General features: G+C 41.4%; 1 protein-coding gene across 15 annotated transcripts in view; it reads left to right on the top strand.

Annotated features, from left to right (window-relative positions):
- Positions 1 to 19,734, top strand: part of LMO7 (LIM domain 7) — a 176,930-nt gene extending 157,196 nt beyond the window's left edge. For 12 of the 15 annotated variants that reach the window (XM_075918868.2, XM_075918867.2, XM_075918869.2 and 9 more), the window contains 9 exons: positions 349 to 776; positions 1,950 to 2,015; positions 3,775 to 3,822; positions 4,362 to 4,414; positions 9,324 to 9,543; positions 10,607 to 10,912; positions 12,215 to 12,323; positions 13,878 to 13,980; positions 18,862 to 19,734. In XM_075918868.2, the coding sequence (XP_075774983.2) occupies positions 349 to 776; positions 1,950 to 2,015; positions 3,775 to 3,822; positions 4,362 to 4,414; positions 9,324 to 9,543; positions 10,607 to 10,912; positions 12,215 to 12,323; positions 13,878 to 13,980; positions 18,862 to 18,884 (1,356 nt within the window). In that variant the 3' untranslated portion in view covers positions 18,885 to 19,734. The remainder of the gene's footprint in view (positions 1 to 348; positions 777 to 1,949; positions 2,016 to 3,774; positions 3,823 to 4,361; positions 4,415 to 9,323; positions 9,544 to 10,606; positions 10,913 to 12,214; positions 12,324 to 13,877; positions 13,981 to 18,861) is intronic. The other 3 variants (XM_075918870.2, XM_075918877.2, XM_075918881.2) reach the window with 2 other exon arrangements.
- The last annotated feature ends 715 nt before the right edge of the window (positions 19,735 to 20,449 follow it).

Raw genomic sequence — 20,449 nt, 5'->3', positions numbered from 1 at the left:
TAATGTTCTTAAATTTTTCATAGGAGTTTAAGAGGCAGTGTGATGGGTTGAAGCATAAGTATAGATTGGGTGTTCCATGCATAAAGGTAGTTTAAAAAATAAAAGCTGCGGACGCTTTCAGAAAAACAAGGCAAAGGAATAATCAAGGTTAGCAAACAGAATGGAGTTTCTCACCTTAGTAGCTTGTGTTTTAAGGTATCCCTAAAGCCTAAAGTAAAAAGCACATTCTTCCTTGCTACTGAGAGTCCCCTGAGATCCTTCCCTTCAAGTTCCTGGTAACAAAACAGACTGTTTCCTAATAGGTGGCCTGCACTATAATGTTTCTTAACCTATTTTCTTCTCCTGTAGGAGACAAGTGTCCTAACCTCAAACATAATATCTGTAACTGCACATGCACCACCTATATCTAGTTGGAGATCACACATGAGAGAAGACACTGATGTTTCTGAAGGAGACAGAAGACATGAGTGGGGTGAACAGCAGAATGAGGAAGAGAGAGAAATGGGAAGGAAGAGACTCCAGGAGGAAAGAAGACGTCAAGAGGAAGAAGCCCTTCATTTGGAGCAACAAAGGAAAGCCCAAGAACTAAAGCTTGAAAGGGAGCGAAAAGAAAAGGAACAACAGTATGCCGAGGAGCAGAAGCGGCGGGCGGAGGCGGAGGAGCAGAAGCGGCGGGCGGAGGCGGAGGAGCAGAAGCGGCGGGCGGAGGCGGAGGAGCAGAAGCGGCGGGCGGAGAGAGAACAGGAGATACCAGTGCAGATACCCCAATACCGAAGGTCTGCACTCAAAATGGGAGAGATGCATTTATTTTTAAAAAGTGTATTTTCAAAGACAATCAGGTGTCGTGAAATATGTGCATATTAAAAGTTTACTGTTAAATTTATGTTGATATATGTATCAAGGGAAAAGTCAGACATGAAATCACTAAGCAGAGTGCATTTTTCAACATCCTAAATCAGAAACGGAGAACCTTTTATGGGTTGGGGGCCACAATCCCTCACTGGCGTGCCCCTCGACTGGAGAAAAAACATTCTCTACATTCCCCCCATATATCAGAGCTTAAGAGGGCCCGGACTTAGTAGACTCTGTGTGCTTTAGGCCCCTGGAGGATGGCAAAGGGGCTGGAGCACCAGTGCGGGGTCAGCCCCAAACCTTGGGGGCCAGATGTAAGCAAACTGGCCCCCCCCCAGGCATAAGGTACCCCACCCTAAACCTATGTCTCATTGCACTACCAATACACATTTCTTACCTTAGTCAAACATAAGAGCCTTTTGGTCTTACTTGTACAGAGCGATACCCTGTATCTCTCATCATCCCACTGAGCTTTGAGGTAAAGTGTCTCTTTTAAAAAGTAAAGAGAGTGGGATGAAACAACACTCATTAACTTATAAATAACATTCCTTTTTGAAAATGTTTTACCTACCAGTGTTACAAGTAACACAAATGTCACTCACTAAAATATCATAAACAAATATTTTTCTTTTGTGTGTGACCTTAAGAATTTGCCAAATAGGGTTGGTCTGAGGCATATGCAAATGGATTTGCTCAACTGGGACTTGAAATGCATTAACAACAATATTTCAGGTCCAATTGGAATGATAGCTTCATTGCACTATACAAATATGTATGACGACATGGTCCCTACCCTAAAAATCTGTGTTCATACTCTAGTTATACATTATTCCTCTAAAGCTAGGGGTCTGGTGTCAGTGTTTGATATTTTCATTTATGGATGGTGGGTTAGTCTGACTTCATAAAAGATCTTTGAAAGCTATCTCTATTATGAAACTTCTTTTCTAACCAAAACAAAAGCTGTGCTTCCTAGAATTTCAATATACTATGCATGTTTAGGGATCTGTTGTTTGTACTTTTATTTTCCCATCTCTTCACAATTAGGACTTGATATTACTTATTTCATATATATAATTTACTTTATTTTTTGCTTCTAGGCATTATGAACATTATGAAGGCTCTAAAAACTTTGAAGATCCACCTGGCCACTTCCTTGCTGACAGGTTAGTATGATACTGACTCTCCAGGCTGGTTAGAATTTCACCTACATATTAGAGCCTTGGATTTGACATTAAATTTAAACTGTTTTGGTGTTATTTCATTTAGAGTCCTTCATGGCAATATTGTTTTTCAGTCCTTAAGCTATGCTTTCGCCTAAAGAATATCTAGTTGGCCAAAGCTCCTTTAAGTCATACTCCATTTATAACACAGAACATCTTTCAATCAGTAGATCTTTCTGTAGAGAGAGTAAGGAAGCATAAAGAACTGATTGTGTTGTTGTGAGTAGGCCAATAAGAATGTAAAATAACCACCACTATAAAAGATAAGCAAAAAAAGTGAAGATACAAAATTATCAGCAAGATGATACACATCTCTTTAGTTTTCCCTTTTTTCACCTTTGCTTATTTTCTTTTTTTTGTTTTAGTCGGTCTGTCTTTTTTGCTGTCCTCTTTTCTGTTCTTAAATAGAAGCTTTTTTTTGTCATAATTAAACATCCACTGGTCCATTTAAATGTTCACAGTTATTTTCTTTCCCCTTTTGCTTATTGGAATAATCCTAAATGTACTAATTTCCCCATCTCTGTTCAAATATCTTCTATCCATAGCTCTACCATCCAACATTAATTCATATAGTACCCCATAGTTGCTTGTAAAAGTAATCTGTATACCCTTTTCAGCAATTAGTCCATGAATTAAATGGAAATGAGTATGGCATTTGCGATGTCACAAGATGAAATTCCAAGATCTGAGATGGTGCAACTGAGGCCTGGAACTTGACAAATGATTTTTTAAGTTCTCTGGCAGTACTGAAAACTTGATGATAAAATTGAGTTTTGATTGAACTAAAGCTTAAAACTTTGAAAGTTTTTGGTGACTCAAAAACTCTTGTCATAACTGTGGTTATGGCATTCTTCTTAGAGATAGGTGGGAGGTTCAGATAAAATCCTTTTCTTTGAGAAAGTGGGTACTCATATGAGAATCCAGGGCTACCTCTTCCTCCTCCTTTTCTCCTCTTCCTTATCCCCCTATTTTGTGAATGTGTTTGTCTTCAGCATTTAGACACCAATGGCTGAAAGTATTGAGCAAATGCCTGCCAAATTGGCAAATAGTTTTGGGTTGACCAAAACTGCATTTTTGGCAAATAAACTATTTGCCTAAAATCTTTCACTAATATTTGGGTATTCTGTCCTCTCAATGGTCTGCCCTCAGAAAGTGTGGAGGGCTTTGGCATTGATTGCTTACACTGTGGAGACATTGGGAGAGGCCAAAAGTGGCATAAGCCGAGGTCTAGTTTCCTTTGTTCTGTGTTGTAACTGGTTCTCTAAGCAGTTGAGCGTGTGTAACACCAGCTCTTCACCAGTGCAAGAACCGATTAGACTATCTTAAAAGAAACAGTGAATATGGGGAGCAGGAAACGGTATACAATTATTAAGAATATTGAGTTCAGAGGCCGTATTGATAGACTCACTTTGCACTGGATAGTGATTGCATACAGTGCAGTTGCTGTAACAGTCATCGGTAGCTTTAATAGTCAAGTTGCTGCCCAAGAAATGAACTCTTTGTTCCTATTCTAAATAAACTCCATATTTGTATGGACAGTCATATCCTCCTTTTCATGAGCTAGAGCTAAGCATACAGCAGCCAGGGACTGTGTTAACTTCCACACTGGGCAGCCAGAACACTTTTACCTACTATTCTTTTCCTTATGTATTTGATGACTTTTGTCAGCTAAAACACATAGGCATTTTTCCCTGCATGATAGGATTGATGACCGGCAAGGATTTCCCCAAGAAGCATCCTCATGTAGCATGTAAGGCCATACTTTTTTTATCTGCAATAGCACTTTTAAATTAAGACGTGGTAATTACATGTTTGCGTAACAAACTTAAAAATATAAGCATGCACCCAAAAATTAAAATAGTCTCCTTTAGACTGGCATGCTGGACTGTGTCAAGTCTTCATGATATTTCAACCTAATAATCTAAGGAAATGGGGTAGGGACTCTTTTTTTCATATAATTGTATACAGGGAAATGATGCTCCACATCCACTCCATATCTGGGCGCTATGGGGACTACTGCAAAATTAGTCTTAAATAGCTTAGACTGCTGGTATGCTGAGACCACAAGCCTGTCAGTGCTAACTTAGTGTTACCTTATTATTTCCTTGTACTTGGCTGTGTCTGTCTTTCCATCTGTTATATCTTGTTTTGTATTGTAAACTTTTTCGGGTAGGGCTATCTTTTTGGTTTGGGTTGATGGAGTGCCTGGCCCAACAGTGTGCTGTGCCATGGTAAGGGCTCTTGGGTGCTATGGCAATACAAATAATGTACATTTTTCTGGTTTTATAGAAATAAATCTCGATCAACTTCAGAACTGGATGATTACCCGAAAAGTCGAAATGGTGAGCACTTTAATTGCAATTAGATCTTTCTAAATTGATGATTAACTGCATGAAAATTATGAACACAATCAAAGGGTAGTTTACAACAAGAAGATATTTGAAGGTCAAAAATAATTACATTTTGATTGCTACTTATAATTCAGCTATACAGCATATTATATCAGTTTTTTAGTAGGGTGGAAAATTAACCATAGGAACATATGATCTAAAGGATGTGGTGAATTATCCAAAAGTGTCTTTAAATTCAAAATGGATGCTTTTTGTAAGGTATACTTTAGTTCAAAAGAGTTCACATTTCTTTTATACTTGTATGGATTACAGTTCTATTGTAATCATAATCTATACAATGGCTAAAGAAAAATGTTAATGCATTTTCTGTACAAGTTGGACCTCCCTGATCCTGTGCCCTTAGGACCTTGAGCAGTCCAGGACCAGGGAGTTTGCTGTACCGGGGAAGTCAGTGCTCCCCTGCTGGCCGCTGACCACCAACCATGCTTCCGGGCTTCCTTCTAGGCTCCTTTCCACCGCTACAAACAGAGGAGAGATTTTATAAATTCTCCTTCGAGTGCTTGCTCAAGTCCATTCCATGTAGGAGAGCGCGCACTGTGTGCACAAGCTCCCGAAGCTTTTTCCCTCAGCGGTACCTGTTAGGCCAGCCATGGAGCACATATACCCCTGCTCACCCTCCACCCCCTCAGTTCCTTCTTACCACCTGAAACAGTTGCTGGAATGCTTTCAGCTTGCAAGATTTGAAGATGTACCCTTAGTGATCAACCTGTGAGTAGTCTGTAAGTAGTTCTATATTTAGTTAGTAGATAGTTGTAGTTAGTTAGTTTTAGTGGGAGTTTCCCGTGTTTCTTTTCCCCTCCCCGGGGGGGAATGCCTGGGTCACATGGCTTCAAGCCTCCTGTTTTTTGAAGTCCATACCCTGAGGTGACCCCCACTTGTCTCAAGTGTCTTGGAGGAAGAGCACGTAAACACTCTGCAGATCTTGCAGCTGACAGTTTAGTCTAGGACCAAGAGGAAGAAGGATTTGAAGCTTAAACTCCTCCTCCTCACGGAGTAGGCACTGCCGCCCCTGGCACTGGCCTTGACCCAGTCTGTTGGAAGCGCGCCAGCATCAGTGTGTGAACCAGCAGTGACTCTGAGGCATTCCATGGCACCAGGCTGCTCCTTGGTACCACCCGCCATTGCTGGCACCATGTATGACAATGAAGGCACAAAAAGGCAGATCTCCCTGATGGTGTGAGCAGAGGATGAGTTCTCAAGTGGGACATTCTGGGGCTCCATATTCACCACTGCACGTCGTTGGTCGAGCTCTGTGTGGGTGAGCAATCCAGAGGCACAGCACCTGTCCATGAAGGAGATCCAGGAACCATCTACACCAGACAACTTTGACACAGCTCAGGACCTAATTGCGCCCACGTCCTCACACTGTCTGGTAGCGCGTAGGGATGAGTCCTGCACGTTGCCACCTCAGGAAAGGAATGTGGCATCAAGGTCTTCATTGGTGAAGGGCCCAACTACTTCTCCGACCCAGCTGGCACTGGCACCTCCAGCCTTGAGATGTCTGGCTCTGGCTTCAGTACCAGCACTTTCAGCAGCAATCTCTACGTCGCAGGTATCCACAGCACAGCCTCGATCACCAGCCTCGGGACCATCTCAGCTGCACTTGCTGCTGCCAGCACTCCCTGCCTGGTACCAGTGCAAGCCAATGGCTGTGGTCCGCCATCAGATCTGGCATGGCTTCTTGGCATTATCCGTGGCACCACCATGATCAGTCTCCGAGTACTCTTTGGAGTCTGAGGTAGTCAGTCCTGTCAAGAATCTTCTCGCGCCGGTCTCACTCCAGGCGAGATCTAGAATGGGAAAAGGGTGGAACCAGTGGATCCTGGACCCAGGGGAAGTGGGATACTGTATCCTATTCCTTGCCTCCCTGCTCCTTTACCAGTCCCTCTTCAGGGATTCCTCTCATGAATACTCTCCAACAGGAGGGGTCTTTGCTTCTGCAATTAAGAGCAGTAGAAGTGGTTCCACAGGAATTTGGGGGGAAGGATTTTTATTCATGTTATTACTTAATCCCCAAGTCCAAAGGGGGCCTTTGCCTCATTCTGGATATCAGTGGGCTCAACACCTTCTTAAAAAAGACCAGATTCAGGATGGTCACATTAGCCTCCATTATTCCCTCCTTCAATCTAGGGGACTGGTACCCCACCCTTGTTTTAGAGGATGCTTATTTCCACATCTTCATCATTCCTCAATGTAGGCAGTTTCTCTGCTTCACGATCAGAAGCAGTTCACCAATTCACGGTCCTCCCCTTTGGCCTGTCCACAGCTCCCAGGGTTTTCACAAAATGCTTGTTGGTGGCAGCCTTTCTAAGAAAGTAGAGAGTGTAAGTTTTCCCCTCCTCAAATGATTGGCTGATCAGGGGAAATTCACTAGACCAGGTCCTACAGCACATAAAACTGGTGAGGGGCACATACACCCGACTAGGGTTCCTGTTGAATGAGAAGTCCATGCTTATTTCAACACAGACCACAGAGTTTGTGGGAGCAAGGTTCTACTCAACAATGGGAACGGATTCCCTTCCAAAGCTCAGGTTCGTGGCATAAGGGACATTATTCTTGGCCTACGAGTGTCGCCTCTGACAACGGTGAACTGCATGAAGCTACTGGGCCACATGGCTGCATGCATATAACTCCAGTCATCTGAAGAAGTGGACTGTGCCTATGAAAGCTCATGATACTATCTATATGTCTTGTTAGTCTATCAAGTGCTACCAGACTTGTTGTTTAAGTTTATCCTGTACAGACTAACTTGGCTACCGCCTAAAGCTTCTGCATATATGTGGTACAGCTTTCTGGGTTATGCCTGCATCCCCTGCAGGCATGACTGGTGCAAGTGTACAACCCAGCTCACTTGCCAGTAGACATAGTGGTATCAATACTTGCAGAGATCCTGTCCTCTCAAGACTGGTGGCTGCAGCAGGATGCGGTGTGCACAGGCATCCCTGTCAGTCCAGCAGGTGATGGATGCTTCAGATATGGGTTAGGGAGTACACCTCATGGTCCTCAGGACTCAAGGTACATGGCTGCAGGCCAAGCAGGCACTGCATATAAATGTCAGAGATGAGGGCAGTTCACCTGTCTTGCCAGGCATTCCTGCCTCACCAGAGGGGCAGGTGTATTTCAGTCCTGATGGACAATATAGCAGTATAACTTGTGTACAGACAGGGTAGAGCTTGTTCCTCTCCCATACGTCAGGAAGCCTTGGCCCTGTGGGATCTCTGCATTTTGCATGAGATCCATCTGAAGGCCTCATACCTTCCAGGAACCCCATAATCTTCTGGCGGACAGACTCAGCACGTCATTCAGAGCATACAAATGGTCCCTCAGTGAGGACATAGCCTGAGAGGTCTTCCCCATGTGGGGATCTCCCCACCTAAGTTCCCTGTAAGAAGGAACTGAGGGGGTAGAAGGCTAGCAGGGTTATATATGCACCGATGTAGCTGTGCCACTCCAGGGGGCTACCTAGCTGGCCCAGCTGGGTACTGCTGAGGGGGAAAAAGCTTCAGAAACTCATGCACATGGGGCGCATACACACCTACAAGGAATGGACATGAGCAACACATTTTAGGGATGGTCAAGGACTAGTCAACTATCCGATAAGCAAATGCTTATTGGATAGATAACAGGATAGTTGGCTAGTCGCTTCCACCCCCCCCCCCCCCCCCCGGCTGCCTCTCTCAGGTGGAGGCACCATGAGGGTGGAGGAGAGAAAAGGGTACTTCAAAGCGGCAGCACCACTTGAAGCCTGCGGCCAGACCCTGGGCTACACGCGGCATTGCTGCTTTGAAACACTGTTTGAAACACTGCATGCAGCCCTGGGCCAGCTGGGGTGTCCCCAGGCTGCACGTGGCATTTCAAAGTAGCAGCTCTGTGTGGAGCCCAGGATCAGTTGGGGACTTCTCCCACTGACTCCGTGTAGTGCTGCCTCTTTGAAACCTCCCAAGAAGCCTGGTGTCAGGCTCCTTGCAGTGTTCCAAAGCAGCAGCACCACATGGAGCCCGGGATCAGCATGGGAGTCCACAGTTGATCCCAGGCTCCATGTGGCACTGCCACTTTAAAATGCAGCCTGATGCTGTGCTCCTTACAGTGTTTAGTCTATATTTAACATCCTTAACCATCTCAAATAGCAATAGTTAGAAGGTAAGTAACCGTTTTTTCTGAAAGGGCAAACGAACCTTGTAATGCAGTTATGTATTCTGGCAGGCTTTCTTCTCATTATTGGAGAAAAGCCCCTCTTTCAAAGAAGGAGAGAAGTTAAGCCTTTAAGCTGAGGATTGTTTTGGCTTTCTAACCTAAGAGAGTTGGGGATAGTCATTTGGTAATTGTAGTGTGACACTTTCCCATGGTGGATCAACAGTTTTGCTTGTCTGTATTTGATTTGTTTTATTATAAATTACCACTTTTAAATGGTTTGTTTGATTTGATAATGCTCACATGAAAAGCCTACATCTTAGAGATATTTACGTTGTTGTGGAGGACAGTGGAAGAAAGACAAAATAACTCCTACCTCATTCTGGCACTATATTTTAAAAGTAAAGAATACCTGATACTTGCTTCTGTGCTTTAACTTGGATATTTGATAGCTTGCTGCTAGTTTGACACTAGCTATCCCTTTTTTGTCTGGTTAAATCTTTGTTTCCAATGTGCATGTCTGGTAATACTTGCTTTTGTAATGGGACCCAAAACTAAAATGGAGAAATTACACTGCATCAAATATTAATAACACAAAGGTGTATATATTGCTTCACATATGGCAACTGTAGTTTTACAATTTGCTTTTTAATTTTAGCTTTTGCTTTTTACCTTCTTCAAACATGAGATTATATATTTTTCAAACTAGGTACCAACAACAAATATTTGGAAAGATCTTGGAATGTCAGTGATTCACAGAGGGGGTCTCAGAAAGAGCATGCGATGTCTTCAGCAGAAATGGAGAGACAACATATCCTTCAGGAAATGAGGAAGAAAACACCACTACATACAGACAACAGTTGGATTAGGCAGCGCAGTTCTAGTGTTAATAAGGACCCCGTTATTCTAAACAAGAATACAATGAGGAGGTAAGATGCTTGTTAAAAACTGTACACTGAACTTTGCCTCTTGATAAATATTTAGTTTTGGGGCATTCTGAATGTTTCTTTGCAGCACAGATTGTAAATCCAGTCTCTAAAAATTTGTCACAACATATGAGGGTAAAACTTGCAAATATTTGATCTCAGCTATGATACAAGCAAGTCAAGAATATAAAGGTGGTGGTGTGCATTGTCAATATTTCCTCAGTTGTTTATTTGTCCTTTGTACCTGCAATGTGAATTAATAATTAATATGCTTTTGTCATTTGCACATGTATTTGAGAACCTCGGTAATGTAATTTGTTGCAAAATAATGCTTAAATATAGGTTCTGAAGAATACATTTTAGTATTTCTAACACACAGATACCTTGTAGGAAACTTCAGGATTTCTGTGTTTAAGGCTTGTGTAGATTCTAAATGTTCAGTTTGTCACTTACTTTATTATTTCCTATCAGTCATGAGATCTCATAGCTGTTGGCACAACAGTTAGTTGCTGGACAATGTGCCTGTCCAATGGAGGCAGGGCTTGATCTATTTTAGAGATGGTATCCCTAAGAAAAAATACAAACACCACAACTAACTGATGTCATTGCTAAATAAAAGCAATTTGATTTGGTTCATTCTGATAAAGCAGCACTGATGTGTATTCTGCTGTTATCTTTAATGCTTTAGTGTCACCTTTTTGATCATTGCTCTCTCTAAGACTGGTGAAGCACGGTAATGATCAACAGTTTGCAGCTTCAAAAAATTTTAATAAAAGAAATATAATACAATATTCTTCCAGGTTATCAAAATAATTATGCTTATAATATCAGTCTTTAAAATAGAAAGGGTGAATGTTTTGTTATCCTACATAATGTGAAAACTTAAATATTTCTTTCTTCTAAAATCAAAGCATGAATAAAAGGTTGAAAAAAGAGTAATCCTGCAGCACCTTGGGGGGAGCGGGGGAGGGAGAGGGAGAGAATATATATCATGATAAAATGTTAGCTCATAAGAGGATATGTTTCTGGGCAATAATATTCCGCATGTCACAATTATTCATTTCAGAGGTGAATCTTTAGATAATCTTGATTCCTCAAAAACAAGTTCATGGAGACGTCAGCCTTGGACAAATCAATCTACTTCTTCCACATCCTTGTCATCTAGTCAAGATTTTAGTCGCTCTGCTGCTCCACTAGTGTCTACTTCAAACCGGGCCTACATGCGTACCCCCTCCTCCAGTACAGGACCTCCTTCTTCCAGCTCTGGAAGATCAGTGACTTCATCCCACACTTTGCCCTCAGCATCTTCTTCTGTACCCCGTGCTCAGTCTCCTACCTCTGCTTCCCAGTCAGGAGCTCAGCAGCGGAACAGGTAAGTAGTTGCCCATCTGCTGAAAATTTATAAATAGCTCACTGTACTGTGGGCACTCTCATATAGTAATTACTACAGGGGAGGTGGATCTAATGAGTCTTGTACAAGCTCTGCAACAGTCTTGCTTGGATCTTAAACAAGCTACTTGATCTCTAGTATTGTAGTCTGATTGTGTGTGAAATAGTATAATTATATTGTACTTACCTTTTGGAATGTTAAACTCAAAGCACTTTTCAAATTAATTTTATCTGGTTGAAAGGCAACACTGAACACTGTGCTATTACTTATGTGTTTCTCACAGCTGTTCAGAAAGTTTCTAAGGATTCTGTTTACACTGGTAAAGAGAAAGTGAAGCAATAAATCTTTACTCAATTCAAAATTATTTGTGAGTTACCTAAATGAGTGTAAAAGTCTCCTTGTGCTTTGCAGGCATCACCTTTGACATTTATGGTTTAATAAGAATCTTTAGTTTAAAAAAAATGAATACATAAAATTGAAGAGAACCCATATTTTATTGAACATATCTCTTCAATTCCCCCAGTTTCTGGGTCAGGCCGGACGGCTACAGGAGAGTGGTAGAAGGGAAACGTATTACCCCAGGATTAAATAGGTCCCTTTGCCAAGGGTAAACTAACAAGAGCTAAACCAGAACCAGCAGGAGCATGACAGAATCAATTAGGGCAATTAAACATCTAGAGTCATTTAGGTGGCTTTCAGAATCAAGGGAGGCAGACTAATCAGGACAATTGGAGTGAAAGGTCTGGGAGGATCAAGTGTAAACAGGTACCAGGAGTAAAGCCTTCAGCAAGGAAGATGCTGGGGAGAGGGTCATGGGTAATTTTGGGGGGATGGGGGTAAGAAAATGATCTGTTGAAAACGACTGCTTCTCTTGTTTGATCTTTCATTATGGGATTTCAAATCTGCTTGATCCTTCAATATTGGACTGCATAAGGCACATGTTCAAAGGAGTTAATATAATATGTGTCCAGAATCAGACTTTATTTATCTAACAAGCTACAGAGGGTGATATTTGACTCAGGTGTTTACTAAAATGTCATCAGATAAGAAATGAGGCAGAATACTACATTAAATCTTGCATTCCCTTTACCACAGTTTGTCAGTTTCTTCATATTTTTCTCATTTCAGTTTTAGATATTTATAGCTTGCAGATTTAATTACAGAATATTAATTTTGATGTTTTATTCCAGATAACTTAATTTCCTGCTCATTACTGCAACATGTGGTCCTCTGTTTCAGTGCTTTCTCTCATGGCATCATGCCACATTCTTGTTCTGTATTTAGGTCAGTCAGTGGGAAGAGAGTATGTTCATACTGTAATAACGTTTTGGGCAAAGGAGCAGCCATGATCATCGAATCTCTTGGTCTTTGTTATCATTTACGTTGTTTTAAGGTGAGAGAGCTGGAGAAACACCATGAAGAAATGGGAGCTAACTTGGAGCATGCATGGCTACTTGGAATTCTGGTTGCTAAGACTCTACTAATCATGTGCTACATGCTCTGCTCATATTGTGTGCTACATGCATATATCCGTGCAACAGTCCCATCCACGGGCATTAGGCATTCACTATAATACTAGTTCTCTATTATATATACTCTGATTTTTCTTTTTTTTTAAAGACATTTTGAAAAAATGCTGAGCCACCTGCCCTTTGAAAACCAAGACACTTTATGATGTGTCAAGTTGGGCATCTAAAAAGTGAGACAGCTAAAATCACTGGCCACTTTGCCATTAACCCTTTAGTAGGGGACAACACATAATTGCATTGCTCCAGGAGTAGATGAGAAATGAGGTAATGACTTGAGTGTCTCTGGTCCTTGGTTTCCCACAGGCTGAAGGAAAGATGTAATCTGTGTCAGCTGTATTGGGTGGCATTTTGTAGGAGAAATACCTAGGGCTCATCCGACTTCTGTACACCTGCATAGAAGGAAAGAATAATAATCTGTGCAAGCTTCACTCCCCTGCTTTTCGTCTGTTATTTCCTGTTACATAGATAGTCAACACAGAGCAGTTACCCCTTTGCACTCGCCTGCATTGGCACATTGGGAGAGATCATAACTTCCCCTAAGGAAATATTTTTAGGATTAATGCACCATTGAACAAAGTACTGCAGTGTTTAACTTCTTATTTTAGATGTTGTGGGCTTTATGAATGTGTGAGGACCTATGGAACAGCTGACTGAATATATCTTAATTCTTGAATCTTTTTTTCTCCTGATATCCTTCCTTGGTGCCATCATAATGTAGTGTTTTCCACAAAGGCTGCTAAAGCTGACCTTCTTGAAGACATGTTATTGTCTAAACCCAATAGGCAAATATTATAAATGATAATACAAACAGTCGACCCAGACACCATGCAGCTTATAGCTGCTTGAATGTACTTTGCCTGCTTGGAGAGTCAAGAGTTATTGATTAGTTCTCAGTATAGTAATGCATTGTTCACCCACTATGCTTAAACATTTTAATACTAGCATAAGAAAGGTGGCAAGTATTTTTTAAAATTATAAACAGTTAGAATAATTCGATGCATTCCTGTCTTGAAAAGTAAGCTGTCAGAATGAAAAGCAGATAGCGTTGCATGGAATCTCCAAGTGGCACACCCAAATATTCTGTGCCAAAATTGCTGTCACCATTTCAAGAACAAGTTATTTCATGCTGTGCCATTTTTAAAATTTTGTTTGAGACATTGAAGCTTAAACAAGATTTCATGAACTAATCTCTGAATCATTTCAGCTTTTATGTGCTTAGAATGTGCGCGTCTGCTATTAGTTCACCAATCATCATCTTTAAATGATGTCTCATCTTGTTGGCTTCATTTTAATCTACTAATCCTATATTTGCTTTTGCTAATGTGGGTTTATGATTTAGGCTTTGCTGGCTTATACTGTATGCTGCTTCTGAACATGTATATTTGTCACAAGTTACTAATTATTGGTGTATGTTACAGTGCGTGGCTTGTGAACGTGACCTTGGGGGCTCACAGTCAGGAGCTGAAGTCAGGATCCGAAACAATGAGCTCTTCTGCAATGACTGCTATGTCAGATTTAAAAGTAAGGAGACCAGCCTATAATAAGTGTGTGAACTTTATTTTCTACTTTTGTTCTGGGGCCCTAAGAATTTGCCTATTGCTGTACTTACCAAAGACTATGTTTAGTCACCAACTTGCCATATTAATGAATTGATTCCTAAAGCTTTAATTTCAATTTGTCTTCATGGGCTGTATTCTCCACTCCCTTTACCATACTGTGCAATGGTTTACCATCCCATTATTATGGATATGCTTCATTCTTTGCAAATCAGAGAAAGTGCCACCTTAGGGTTTGGTTTCTCTCAACTCCAAGGTGTGACTGCAGTATATATAGACACATCTAAGCTATCTTTGACCTAGCTAGCTTAATTAAATGGACGTGAACTCACAGAATCACAGGCTAGGTACAGCCCTTGCTTCTGTGGCTTCACTATTGTTGACTGCAGGATGGTTGCATAACGGCATCGGTGGCAGTGTAGGCATATCCATAATGTCATCATTTCTCACTGAATAACAAGTCTGTCACGCTGCAAAATCTCACTGACTTGCACAACTGATCTGTTCTTAAACTCATTTTTTTGAGTAGATCCTAACTATAGGCTGTTGGTTACTATCTCAAACTACTACTATTTGAATTATAGCCTCATGATTGTTTATTCATTTGGGTGCATTAGATCAACAGTTGATTGATTTGCTTTCAAGTTTTAAAGGATGCAGTCTACATTTTTTTGTATTACCTTTCACAAAACTTAGAATCATAGAATCCTAGGGCTGAAAGAGACCTCAGGAGGTCATCAAGTCCAGCCCACTGCCCAAAGCAGGCCCATCCCCATCTAAATCATCCCAGCCAGGACTTTGTCAAACTGGAACTGAAAAACCTCTAGGATGGAGATTCCACTACCTCCCTAGGTAACCTGTTCCAGTACTTCACTACCCTCCTAATGAAATAGTTTTTCCTAATATCCAAAGTAGACCTCCCCCTCTGCAACTTTAGACTATTGCTCCTCATTCTGTCATCTGTTCATTACTGAGAACAGCCTCTCTCCATCCTCTTTGAAACCTCCCTTCAGGTAGTTGAAGACCGTTATCAAATTCCCTCTCATTTTTCTCTTCTGCAGACTAAATAAGCCCAAATCGCTCAGCCGCTCCACATAAGTCATGTGCTCCAGCCCGCTAAACATTTTGGTTGCCCTCTGCTGGACCCTCTCCAAGGTGTCCACATACTTTCTGTAGTTGGGGAGCCCAGAATTGGATGCAGTACTCCAGATGTGGCCTCCCCCGTGACAGACAAAGGGGAATTATCACTTTCCTAGATCTGTTGGCAATGCTCCTCCTAAAGCACGGTAATATGCCGTTAGCCTTCTTGACTACAAGGGCATGCTGTTGATTCATATCCAGCTTCTTATTCACTATAAATTCCAGTTCTTATTCTGCCAAACTGCTGCCTAGCCAGTCGGTTCCCAGCCTGTAACAGTGTTTGGGGTTCTTCCATCCCAAGTGCAGGACTGTGCACTTGTCCTTGTTGAGCCTCATCAGATTTCTTTTGGACTAATCCTCCAATATGTCTAGGTCACTCTGGACCCTATCCCTACTCTCCAGCATATCTACCTCTACCCCTATCTTATCTTCATACTTGCTGCAGGTGCAATCCATCCACTCGTAGCTCATTCATAAAAATGTTGAACAAAACCAGTCCCAGACCCAACCCCTGGGGCACTCCACTTGATACCAACTGCCAACCAAACTTTGAGCCTGTGATCACTACGCATTGGGCCCGACAATCTAGCCAGCCCTTGGTGAATCCATGTTGAATGTAGTGAGATTGGTGCTGGCACTTAGGAAAAAGAAAAAAAATATTTATGCCGCTGCAGAAATTGCTAGATAACATCTTAATTATTAGGTGAGTTCTCTGTCCAGTGGTTCCTATATAGCTACAGGTTAACCAGGATTGCCTGGTCTGGCAACATCCATGGTCCAGTCGGATGTTGCAGGACCACAGAGTCCTGCTGGTGGGTCAGTGGCAAAGAATCTTGTGGAGCTGGCAGGGCAGCAGGTGCCTGCAGCAAGCCTGCCGTCAGCGCATGGCAGCCAATCTGTCCATGGAGGTTGGGAGACCTACACATGGCTGCCTGGTGGGGCTGAGAGCTCAGTGGGGCAGAGCGCCGCAGCGCGCAGCTGCTTAGCAGGACCCAAAGCCCCAGCACGGTATGGGCAGCTGCCCAGCAGGAGGTGAGGAGCCAGCTGGAAGGCCAGTGGGCTGGGGAGTGCGGGCAGCAAATAAGGGTCCAGAAACAACATCTCCTAGTCCAGCAAAATCCCTCATCCAGGACCTGCCTGGTCCCAAGGGTGCTGAATCAGGGAGGTATCCAACCTGTAATTTGTGGCAAGCCCAAACTTCTTTTAAATTAATAATTGTGACAGGGATTGTAAGAGTTTCTAAGAATGAATGAGAGAGGGACATACACTCCAGCTTTTCCATTTGAACTTCGGTCTATATGGCTCACTGAGGTTTTGGAAATCAATGGGGATATGCTGGACTTGCAAACTATGAACAGGACCCCAAGGACTTCTCTGGATGGGGTAGTTCTCGCAGGAAGAAGAAAATACTGGTTCCCTTGTTAGTCACCCTTTTCAGATTGAGAGTGGGGGTTTTTTTGTGCGTGTTTCGAAAATGTAAAGGGATGATGTTACTTTCTTAGATAAAAACAATTGTGGTGCCTCTACTAAAGAAACCATTTCTTGCAACATATACTCTTTCTGACTTCCTTTGATCACTTGCCCTCTCTTGGGAAAATTGCTGTGTAACTGATATAACTCTGACATTTGGAATCCACAGATTTTCTTGACTATAGGTAGCCAGTGTTTTTGAGTTGTGGTGGTGGTTGAAAATTGTATATTGTGGATGAGGATGAAGCTAATTTTTAAATCTTAGAGCTGCCTGTAATATTTTGGTCTATAAAGCTGTGGTGATGTGTAGTCCTCCCTGGATGGAATTATTCTAGAATGGCCTTCCTCTCCACCCTTCTTAAAGAACTGAGAGGGTAGTTTGGGGGCAAGTGAGCTCATATGTAATTTTCTGTAGGATTCTAACTTCAGTTCAGTGGCCGTGTTAAACCACTGTGAGGGCTCTGCATTCTATATATTTTCATCACTTTTCGACCCCATCAGTGGAATTAAATGAATAGCAGATAATGTGGCTGTGTGATTACTTAAAATTATTATGTTCTTGAGACCAATGGAAACCAGTTGGCTTCCATGTGGATGGAATCTTGATTTTTGACCTATCCAGTTGTCTGGACTTGGATAGTTAAGAAGCTGCCTTTCCCTCAGTATGTTACTACAGCAGTTGCGATGAATGGAAGCATTTGAGCTAGACCCCTTTCACTGAGAGTGCTGTTAATAGTGCATTCTTATAAAAGGGCTTTGACTCTCAGATTGATATGACTTTTCCATATCTCTTGTCACAACCTGTATTTGCGAAACTTCCAGTTATGCTTACAGTGACCTCAAATAGAAGAAATGTTAAGGATTTTAGGTTGGTAATTTACAGTAACTCCTTGCTTAACATTTTAGTTACATTCTTGAAAAATGCAACTTGAATCGAAATAAGTGAATCCAATATCCTCTTTAGAATTAATGTAAATAGGGAGGGTTAAGTTCAAGGGAATTTTTTTCAGCAGTTATGACTGTGCGGGCACATACAGTAAAAGTTTTAAACAAACAATTTAATACTGGACACAACAGTGATGACTGTAAAGCTTGGTTGAGGTTGCAGAGAGTCATAGGGTGGAATATTTCACAGGGTATATTTTGATGCTAAATGAAGAACTAGCTCTTGGCTGAGCCCTCAAGGGTTAACGTGTTAATGAGCCTCACACTCTACAAGGCAGCATGGATTAAGGCAGGAGGGAGACCTGCTTTGTGAAGATGGGGTATGGAGTTGGGAGGTTGTGGGGAGGGGAAACATCTTGATGTTAGCACCCATCTCTCCCTTCTCCCCCTCTCACTTCCCCCTGCCCCTGCACAGGAAGCAGCTCCAAGGCAGAGGGAAGGGGCAGCAGAATTGCTGCTGGCAGCTACATACAGTACTTTGCAGGGAACTTCAGGAAGCTGCTGACCCTTTCTGGTTCCAAGCCCCCATGAAGACAGGCAACTTTGTCCACTACTTGCAGGAATTTCTGGGAAAAGCAAGAGGCTAGAAAATGTTAAGGGAGTATCTCACAGCTTTAAATGTGCATGTGACCTAATAGATAAGCAATGAAATAAGGTTAACCGGGACCGTGCTAAGTGAGGCGTTACTGTATAGCATTATTATAATAGTGTCATTTAAATATATTATACAGAGCAGTTGATCATCCTTTCTGGTTAGTGCTGATTTTAAATGAAACATTTTAAAATATTGCAAAAGTGCAGAGTATTGGATGGATACTTGACATATTAATTGAAACAATTCGTGATTTTTTTAAAAGGTTAACAATCTAGCAAACATTTATTTGGCAATCAAAACAAAACTTGCTCATCTCTAATTGCAACCTCTGCCTCCCTCTCCCCCCCCCCCCAAAAAAAAATGGGACTGTGAATGTTTTAAAGCAAGAGCTTTGGGTAGATTGTATGCACCATTGCAAGTCCATTTGTTTTAAATGTCAAACCAAGATTTATGCAGTATAACCAGTGTTGGTTGCAGTTATAGTTTGCATGTTGATTCTATCTTGTATTTAGATTCTACATTAATTGCCTTTTGAGTTTGCAATACCCAGAAGGATATTGCAAACAGATATTGATTAAAGATATTATGTAGTCAGGCCGTTTTGGACTCCAAATCTTACAATTAGTAAAACACTACATTTCCAAAAAACTCTTCCTGAATTAAAACCTTTTTTCCATTTCTCCCTGACCCCAACAGCTGGACAACCAACCTCCATGTGAAACAACTGAACATATGAAACCATTGTTGCAGATAAAAGAAGAGGTGGTTGCTGGTGATGTAGATCTATAAATATGTATTTTGTTTGTGTTTTTTCAGGGTAACTTTTTTGCTTGTCTAGATTATGTAGAAAATATATTGTATTCTTCATTCAACTGTATTTTTTAGTTATTTATGAGACTGTAATCACAAGAAGGAAATCTCTTGGGGCGGGGGGGAAAGAGAGGAGGGAACCACATTCACTTTTTGAGTTCACTGTACTTAAAAGCACAAGGGAGAACAAACATTTATCAGTAATAACATGAAAACAATTCTGAGGCTAATAATCAGCTAGCAGAGTTTCCAGTGGTATATGAAGAGGGTATTTTGTTTTTTATGCTCTTAAATGAGCCCTATTGAAATAGTTAATATAAATATGTATTTGTAATTGCTGTCTTTATTTGACACATACTACAAAGTGACTTCTCCTAAAATAATATAAGCTGCATTAAAATGTACACCAAAATGTTTGATTTCTGTATTCTGATTTCTAAAACTGTTTGTTTTTGAAAGTAAAATACAAAGTATAGCATAGTGGTAATGGTATAATGTTCTGCAGAAGAACAATGGAAACTGTTTGGAGGAAAGGGGTCTATTTTCTCTTTTATTATTGAAAAATACAACTATCACTTACCCTGATAAGTTGATTCAGAAAATGGATAATTTTTCTGTTGAATTCCAGAATATTTGTAAATAAATTTTCTGATGCGGCATTTATCCGGTATTTTCTTCTCTTTCCTGCATTTCAAAATATCAAGGTCCATGAATGGTGCATAGGTTGAATTTTCTGAAAAATAAAGATGATTGTTTGAATTTATTTTAGTAAAAAATTTCTTGTTTAATATTTACAATATCATCATGCATGCACAGGGACACTACTGGCTTACCTCTTGCTATGTGCTGTTTCACTCACTCCAGATTTAAATGTGATAGCTTTTTTTTCCTTTCACGCTCTTTTTCAAAATGTAGTGATCTGACTGCATCAATTCATTAAGGGTAGTTGGAAGCTTTGCTGAAAAGCTTTGTTGGGGCCACCAGGCTATTGATCGTTCAGGAACTATCTCTGAATTGCTGCTGCATTAGAGTGCTCTGGTGGAATATGTACTATGCCAAAGAGTGGCTCTCAATTCTTTTGCTCAAGACCCAAAGTGCCCAAGGAAAAAAAAGAAACATATTGTGACCAGTCATATTGCATGGTCCTCGACAGGTGCAAAGATACATATGATTTGGACAGGTGCAAAGATATGTAGGATTTGGCCCACAAGAATTTTTGCTCTAGTTTGATGGGTTGCATCTCAAAAGGGGTGAGGGATGGGAGGGCTAAAGTCAAGACTTGGGCAGTACCATATCAAAGGGCAGCAAAAACCATGTCAAAGACCCAAAAATGTTTCTTCATCTGACTGGGGTCTGAATCTTAGATAGGATAAGGAGAGGGTGAGAGTGATGTATGGAAAGAGAGGCCACAGCTACAGCAGTGTGAGGATTCAGGGAACATATCCTTTCATAAAGGAGAGGTAACCTTTTATGC

The sequence above is a fragment of the Pelodiscus sinensis genome, chromosome 1 (assembly GCF_052426305.1).
Source record: "Pelodiscus sinensis isolate ZL-2025 chromosome 1, ASM5242630v1, whole genome shotgun sequence".
Classification (NCBI taxonomy): Eukaryota; Metazoa; Chordata; order Testudines; family Trionychidae; genus Pelodiscus; species Pelodiscus sinensis.
The sequence above is the reverse complement of the archived record's forward strand: the minus strand, read 5'-3'. Positions and strand labels throughout refer to the sequence as shown.